Source organism: Glycine max, chromosome 10 (genome assembly GCF_000004515.6).
Source record: "Glycine max cultivar Williams 82 chromosome 10, Glycine_max_v4.0, whole genome shotgun sequence".
Lineage (NCBI taxonomy): Eukaryota > Viridiplantae > Streptophyta > Magnoliopsida > Fabales > Fabaceae > Glycine > Glycine max.
Window position 1 is genome coordinate 29,328,891 of NC_038246.2, and position 9,010 is coordinate 29,337,900.

The window sequence follows — 9,010 nt, forward strand, 5'->3', positions numbered from 1 at the left end:
TGCATCGACATTCAAAGACGGTCATTACATAATAACCGTCTTTGAATGTTGTGTGAGACAACATTCAAAGACGGTCGCTAGATAATAACCGTCTTTAAATTCTTTGTCTGCTTCAACATTCAAAGACGGTTGTTATATAATAACCGACTTTGAATGCAGTGTCTTCAATGATATAATTGCGATTTTTAGATAATTCGGTATCTGAATTCCCCACGGAATCACTCCATGACTTGGAAAACAATAAAATAAATGACACCTAACTAACACTATTAAAGCCATGGCACGAAATTGAAGTCAATTTTGGGTGAAATTGATTTAATATGTTCTTGAATGATATAATTTAATTTTGATGTCAACTAAAGAATAAAAAATCATAAGTCATCCAAACTAAATAAATAATTTAGATCATCAATGATTAATAAACTTAGGAAAGAATCCCAAACAAATACATGAAACAATGCTTACAATTAGTCATAACGACCAAACAACAATGTTTCCAAATGAAAAACAAGGTGATAAATAGCACTCAAAACAGAGCCATTGTTGGGAGCAATTAATTTATCTTGCATTGCAGAACAATAATTAATTAAACACCAACTCAATCATTGGAAACCAAGAATCATGAGTGTTAAACATGCAAACCAAAAACCAACACGATCAAATGGTGAACAAATCTCCATAAGCACTTATGCGGGAAATAAATAAGAAGAAAAACCGAGTTTATGCACAAGTTAAAAATCAGCTTCTGGAGAAACTAAAATGAGAAAAGTTTTACAAATTCACTTATGCATATTCTTCTTATGATAACACATGATCATATGATTCATACCCCAAAAGAGCAAGAAAGGAAACAAAAAAAAGTATATATTAAGTCGTAAAATTATAATTTAGGAAAACGTACAATAATGGCATTTAGAATTATGTAAGTTACTAGTCAAATTCAAATCTTATAAAATGTAACCAAACATAACTGAAGAAAATACAAGATTGAAAATGTCTTCCGCCCTCAGAGACTACTTTTAATTTTTTATCGAAAAGAAGTTTTTTTTAGGACAAAGTATCTTTTTTATACTGTCTTTAAATTATACTAGATCCGGATAAGAGAAACTTAATTGAATATTTCTAAGGAGATATGATTTGTCAAGTTATTGGTATTCAATATAATCATGTGCATTCATATTCCTAATAAATGTAGCAAAGACCAAGAAACATGCCAAAACTTTGCATCCTCACCACAACAGCCAATAGGACAGCAACAAAAGTAAAATACCTCCCGCAGCTGACTCTCAGTCATGTTGAAGTGAAGATTCCCCACATACAATTTTCGGTCCACAGCTCCATAGGGGCCAGTTACACCGGCTGCTCCACCAGAAGCATTAGATTGAACAAGGTTCTTTTCAGCTTCAGAAGGTTTCACCATTACAAGTTGTCCAAGAAGAAGTTGGCAACATAAGTCAATAAATTTCCAATGGAGAAAAAATAGTTCAATAGGCAAGTCATCACAGTTCCAATGGCAAAAGTATATCAAATTTAAAAGCAACTGACCTTGCCAGCTTTTGAAAAAAACTCATACACATCTGTCTCTGTTGCTTTTAGCGGCATCTGAGATCATCACCGAACAAATAGCCAATCATCAGAACAAGACACCAAATATCCAAATATGTAGAACTTATGAATTCATATAATTTAAAACAAACAAAAATAGGAACTTCCAATAAACCTGGTAGGCAAAAACAGTTCTCTGGTCCCTTTCTGGGTCTACCTCAGGTTCTGCAACCTCTTTTTTATCCCTAAATCTCCTGCAACTCAAATTAAAATAAAGTTATTAAAAAAATAATAAAAGAAGTTCATATTAATTAATTTTGATGATCAAAAGGTATAATTTATAGCATAATTCCAAATATACACCATTAACATTTGCAAATTATAATTTGATCACCCTAGCATGCTATGAAAAAAAATGGTATAAATATGCAGCAAACATTGACTGATAGGATCAAGTTGAGTCATAGCTACAGGTATAAATTTGCAGCAAACATTGAACACAAATCAGTACCATAGAATTTGGAAGACAAAGTTTACCTAAGAGCCAACTTAGGCACCTTTTTGTATGTATTAGGAAGTTATGGCAGGAAACATGGGGTGGGGTGTGATAGAAGAGGAGGGATGGAGGAAGGGACCTTGGACTTCTGAGGAGGACAAATTGCTCATTCTGTATGTCAAGTTCCATGGTGAGGGCAGATGGAACTCTGTTGCTAGGCTTGCAGGTCCCTACCAAACTTTATACACTATATATGTCTTGCTCCTTAATTCCTAACATAGTTTACACCTAAGTCTAATATCAATTGACTTTCACAATACAAGTGACACAACAATTAAATTGCTTCCAACTTCAACTCAGTAAATTGACTACCCTTTACCATAAGTTTTTCTTTTGGCCTTTTGGGATCATGTTTTTTATTATTCTTAACTCTTGACTCTTGAGTATCATTCTTCATAATTGTTTTTATCATCTTTTTTTTTTGTCCAAATGATTGATCATTTATTATTCTCTTAACAGGACTAAAAGAAATGGGAAGAGCTGCAGATTGAGATGGGTGAATTACCTGAGGTCAGACCACAAGAAGGGTCAAATAACACCACAAGAAGAAAGCATAATTCTAGAGTTGCATGCTAGGTGGGGAAACAGGTAAAAAAAAATGAATTCCAAATCTCTTTGAACTTGCATGTTTTTATAATAAATCTGCGAAGCTAAATCAAAATTAATCACTTCAGGTGGTCAACAATTGCAAGAAGCTTGCCAAGAAGAACTGACAATGAGATAAAGAATTATTGGAGGACTCACTTCAAGAAAAAGATAAGGGCTCACTTCAGCTAAAGATATGAAGAAGACTCCAGAATACAAGTGGACTATGATGTAGTTATTTCTGGTAATAAGTAGACAACTGTCATTGCCTTGTGTACCCCTATAAACTGTCTACATTATATAGAATCATGATATAGAGTTTGGGACATCTAATCTCCCCTGCCAATTAATCCAATCCTATGATTAGGAAACATGACAAAATTAATTAAAATCTATTCATCTAACCTACTCTAAATTGAGATGCAAAATTTTACTATAAAGGGCTAAATTTCAGGTATCTTCACAATTCATCCATAAAAATTGAGTATTTCTGTCCACTTGAACAAAATTTCAGAACATTCATCGATCCATAAAAGATTTGATTAAAGGTCTATGCCAGCACAGAACAAACAGAAGAGGTTGTGGAACTCTGAAATTCTGGAAATGAATTGCTTAGAAAGAATCAATTATGAAAGGAAATAAGGAATGTAAATATTGTAGAGGGTGCTGTAGTGGAATGTGTTAAATTTATTCTTATTTTTTTCCTGTTTTTTCCCATTTCATAATAGCAAGTTAATTTATTAACAGCAACAGTGAAGCCTAATCCAAAAAATCTACATGAAGGCAAACCATACAGAATTTACAGACACAACAAAGAACATATATTAAAGGCATATGATTCAAATGAAAGGAAAATATGACCCAATATCATGAATTGCTGAAGAGAAACATCTCAAAATAAGGGGAAAATACAAGACAAGACTGGCCACATTTGTACTCATTCCCTTGATAAGAAGTATATATGAATCAGTTTCATAACTTATAATGCTTTCCCATAGATAATATATGTATGTATTGTCAGTATCCCGGCCCAAAAATATGATATGGATTAGTTCTATCAGTGTACGAAAACACAAATTTGCAGACAACAATGAGATAATATGCCAAGGAGAGAAATTTGTTTTACTTAAAACAATCGAGAATGTATCATTAAATTAATTAATAAATTTTAACATTAGCTCTCCAAAGATATTAAGACAAATATATCATCATCTACCTAAAATATAATAACCATTCAATAGCTTTCTGAAATATCATCCAACAACAACATCTAGTCATTCACAAAATATGCCAATATTGATGCTGACATGGTATTCACTTGGATTTTATATGGAGTACACATATGAACTAAAGAAACTAAAAACAATGCCTACTGTTAACTCTGTAGAAACACTAAGTGATTGAAACTAGGGAGAGCCATAACAAGGAAGGAGCATGAAATTTTTCCAAGTACTGTAGCATACAAAATAACAACTACAAAAAGCCTTTTCCCATTGGCATAGGTGTTCGGATCAGCTTCATGGACTAGACAACATTATTGAGTTCTGTCAAACGCATCTCTAACAAGGGACTATATATGATTTGAAAATAAGTGTGCAGTGAGGTAATAGCTCCTAGATATAGCTCACAAATCTAGGTAGAAAGATAAGGGCTTAAAATTAACCCTTGGTGTTGGTATACTCCTATGGATATAAGGAAATCCTTTGTGACCTTAGCATGTGCAATCAGGATTCATTAAATTCCTCTATGGTAGAAGTTGTACATTAGCTGAGGTTGCTAATGAGCAAAAATCATTTTGTAAAACCATATTCTCTACACTAATCACCATTAACTAGGCTGCTTGAAATCTATATGAAATGCTCCATCTGACCTTGTCTAGAGCCATGCAATGCATTAAAATATCTGAAATCCATGCCTTTATTCTCATATTTGCTTTATTTGTTTGTAGTTCTATTAATTGTACCATCCTGCTTTATTTTTCCTATACTTGATCTTCTCACTTGCAAACAACTAAACTAACTTAACTTGAACTAAAGGCAAGCTATCCCTACAAAAAGAAAATATCAACTCTTAGTGTAACTTTTCTAATGTTCTAAAACATTAGCGCCAAGATGATTTCAGGTAAGCAGATTCTATTGTCCATCGAAAAAAGGAGGTTGGAATCAATGGGTTGTTTGCAAGATTCCTCCTAAAATAAACCAAGGCAGAGTTTATCCTTCTTCAATGTTCTGTTCTGGGTCATGAAACATTGTCTTTAATTTATCCATGGTATATTAATTTTTTATGATAGCATTAAGCATGCTAGGAGACAAAACAGTTGAACCATAAAGGAAATGGTACAATAATGTTATCATTTTAGGTTATTCTTAATGAAAACATGCCAAATCTTCGAGTGACTGGTACAATGCACAATGTATCTGAATGATATGGTGGTTTAAACACAAAATAACAAAATTTATCCAGATTACAAAAGCATTAAATTGTTCATGTAAAACAGAACTGGTTACAGAACATACACATATATTCCAATCTTACAACATTTATTTAATATACAAACTTCATTTGCTCTGCTAAAATTAGCAAATATGTTTTGGGAATTACCTTAGTATGAGCTGGTCCCATTCCTTAAACCCAGCATTGATCAAATTATCAACAGTGACACTCCTGTGCCTTTCACTCCGTCCTGTCAGTAGAATAACCTTGAATCCCAGATTCAAAACATCTTCATAGAGCTTTAAACTGGGTTCAATGGCTGGAGCTACACCCTTCTCCACCCAATTGTTAAACTTCTCGTGGTCAAAGACCTCAAGCCTACAAGCAAATGCAAACAAAGGTTCATGTTAGGAAGAAAGAAAAATAAGTCAAGTTAGCATGATAGATACAGAAGAATACTGTCTAAAGTCATTCATTCCTAGAGGAATATTCACAAGAAGGAATAAGAAAACATCAAAACCTGATTAACCCCTCCAAATGGTCACACTACAGAACTTTTGGCCTAAAAGCTATTTCGGTGTAAAAGTAAACTCCAATTCAAGCTCCAACATTATCCAAACAAAACTAGGGGAAATTAAGCATGAATTTGGGGTTATTTAACTCTTTTTTTTTTAACCAAAGAGTACAAAACAAAGTTCTTAAATCCCACAAAAGCATAAAATTCCCAACTCCAAATAGGATTACAGTATCTTCAATCTCTCTTGATTGTTAAATAATAATTTATAACACTTCTTATGTCCTTTCCGAATTACCCTATTTTTCAGCTTTCAGATGAAAGCAAACTAAATTTCAGCCAAAAAACTATCTTTACAACACCATTACAACACCATTAAAAGAAATTACATGGAACCCGCGACCTTTCTTCAACAGTACACGGACCAGTTAACCTAAAACAGGGTTAAATAAGCTTAACCTAACAAAGTTAGTAACTGACTAACCAATCTCTGTCTTCACGAAACTTCGAGCGGAGAAGTTGGAGGGATGAAGTCGAAGAGGTGAAGGAGCTTCAATGGAAGAAGGGGTAGGAACTTCAATGGAAGAACAAGTGAAGGAGCTTCAATGGAAGAAGGGGTAGGGCTTCAATGTCAAAGAAAGCGAGGGTTCAAACGAAGGAGCAAGCAGAAAGCGAAAATTAGTAGGGTTCATGCAAGCAGAAAGCGAAAATCAGTAGGGTTCAAACACAAAGGTCTAGGGTTCAAAGCAGACAACGAAGGAGCAAGCACAAAGGTCTAGGGTTCAAAGCAGACAACGAAGGAGCAAGCACAAAGGTCTAGGGTTCAAAGCAGCGCAATCTCGAAAGCTAGCCAAAAGGTACACACCCGTGAGGTCTAGGAGCAATTTCCCTTTTTTGTTTTTACAATTACGACGGTTTTTTTCTAAAAACCGGCATAAATTTTATAAAACATAACATTCTAAGGCGGTTTTCAATAACCGCCTTAGAAAGTGCGTCGTAAAATGAAATTTGTTACACAATAATTACAAAAATGCCACCGCACCACTTTCTAAAGCGGTTCCTCAAATAATTGTCGTAAACCACGTGTCTTAAAAAGTCATTTTTCTAGTAGTGAATGTAGATGTGCTAATTTTAATTTTTATTATAAATAAATGTTAATTGTTAATAATTGTTAGCAGAGACAAATTCGAGGAAGAACAAGGAAGGATCTTGTCCTCCCTAAGGATCCTTTATATACATGTGAAAAAAGATAAAAAAATAATAGAAGAAAATGAATTAAAAAAATAAGTTGTTGCATTTATGTTTGTTCAATATTTTTTTGATAGTAAGTGGATTTGAACCCATTATTGTCTTTTCTTTCTTTATTACTAAGTTAATCTTATAAGTCTTACCTAACTTGAATGTGAAATAGACAAATAGAGTATTATGTGAATATTTTTTATAAAATATTAATTATCAAGGCAATGGATGTAGAAAATAGATTAATTAAAAAAATGACGATAATTATTGTCAATTGGGCTTAGAGCGCTTTATGCATTAAGCCCACCTTTAAATATTTTTATTTTTTATTTTAGTCCTTTAAATATTTTTTATTTTTTATTTCAGTCCCTTTAAATAACATTTTGTAGTTGTAATTGTAATTTATAGGCACTTTTTCTTTTGTTGTTTGCATCGTCATCACAACATTGATTGTTATTATTAGTGACCATCTTCGCATGTTTGAATGTCTTTCATAAACTTTTGATGCTCTTTTTTGTTACAATTATTTTTATAACTTGTTTTATTGGACTATTGTTTTATATACAATTAATGTTCATCATGAGTGAACCTTAGATTCCCCTCTGAGATTTAACACAATGATTCTTTCGGACAGTTTGGATTAATCATTGTATTAAATTTTGAATTGTCTGTTTGGACCATTCAGGAATAGTCATTTTTTTTATAGTAGATTCATACGTATATGTTAACTTTCTTTTCTTAAATTTGATGAAATTTCGGTATAGTGCATTTCAATTTGTTCTCTGAGTGCATATTGATTGTGGTGGAATTCATGTCATTGCTTTCATGTTGTCTACTTGGAGATCAATGTGAAATGCTGTCCAAATTTCGTCAAATTTAAGAAAAGGAAATTAACCTTTAACTATGAATGTATTACAAAAAAATATCTTCTTGAATGAGATAGGACCACACTTTTAATGAAAAAAGTGAGGTTTTCATACATGAAATAACTTTGTGAGTATCATGGAATTATTAATTAGATGGATTGAACTTGAATGAATGCAAGTTGCATGAGCCCTGCGTATGAGGAAGATGTCGAACAGTTCTTAGAATTTGTTTCCGAAAAAAGTCGACCAGATGAGAATAAAAAATATTCTTGTCTCATACAACATGTGTTATATCACTCGTGTATTCACCTGTGCAACACATGCCTGCCTTGAATTTTTATCTTTACAATAATAATTTTTAGGTGAAAAAACTACTTTGTTTTTTAAATTTATTTATTTTTATTATAATTCGATTCTTTACTAATCTTTTTTTTTAATATTTTTTTGTTTACGTTTATATCAATTGTGATAGTTTTTGTTAACAGTGAAAGTTTTGTACTGTCACTAAAATTGATAACTAGACAAAAAGGGTAAAATTGAAATCACAATTTGCTTTCATTAAAAGTAAGTAAATTCAAATAGCTTACATGAAGAATAAAAACTCAAAATGTGGAACATGAGCCCAGAAGGCCGAGAACAATAAAAAAAAGTTGCTCCCTCAACCAGTAGTAAAATGCAACAAATGAGGGCCTTAATTATTTTGATTTAATAAATAAGTAATAAGTTTTTATAAGTTAATAAAAGCAACATGTTTTTATCACTAAGCTCTCATTTGTAAGAGCTTATAAACAACTTATTTAAATATATTGTATTATAAGTACTCATATAAGAGTATTTGAGAAAGTTTATATTATTTTATAGCTAATCCATAAGATGTAACAAGTTTATTTTCATAAGTTATTCAATATAGTTTATCATAAGTATCTTGTACCGAGAAGCACGGGTTCGAATGCAAGTGAAAGTGAGGATTGGATGTTGAAAATAGAGAGAGTGAGAGTAAGGATTTGAGCGAGAGTGAAGCATCATGGAAAGAGAGAGTCAGAGTGAGTGCAAGAAGGGGAAAAACAGATTATAAATAGGATAAACACAACGTCATTTTTTTTTTTATGAAAATTCATTAATATCAGTTTTTAAAACAATCGATGTTAACAATTGTCACATTAACATTGGTTTTTCAAAAAATCAAAGTTAAAAAACTCACGTTAACATCAATTTTTTGAAAAATTGATGTTAACAAACTCACATTATTTACGATTATACCACCATGTTTTT

The 9,010-nt window shown here is 32.2% G+C and overlaps 1 protein-coding gene and 1 pseudogene across 1 annotated transcript; one reads left to right on the plus strand and one right to left on the minus strand.

The window, feature by feature from the left end:
* Nucleotides 1-1,164: 1,164 nt before the first annotated feature.
* Nucleotides 1,165-1,911, minus strand: LOC102660437 (probable RNA-binding protein 23; annotated as a pseudogene).
* Nucleotides 1,912-2,072: 161 nt separating this feature from the next.
* On the plus strand, nucleotides 2,073-2,878 carry LOC112998182 (MYB-like transcription factor EOBI). The gene is made up of 3 exons (XM_026124234.1): nucleotides 2,073-2,267; nucleotides 2,560-2,689; nucleotides 2,776-2,878. The coding sequence occupies exons 1-3, from the start codon at nucleotides 2,126-2,128 to the stop codon at nucleotides 2,876-2,878; spliced, it is 375 nt and encodes a 124-aa protein (XP_025980019.1). The 5' UTR covers nucleotides 2,073-2,125.
* Nucleotides 2,879-9,010: the final 6,132 nt, after the last annotated feature.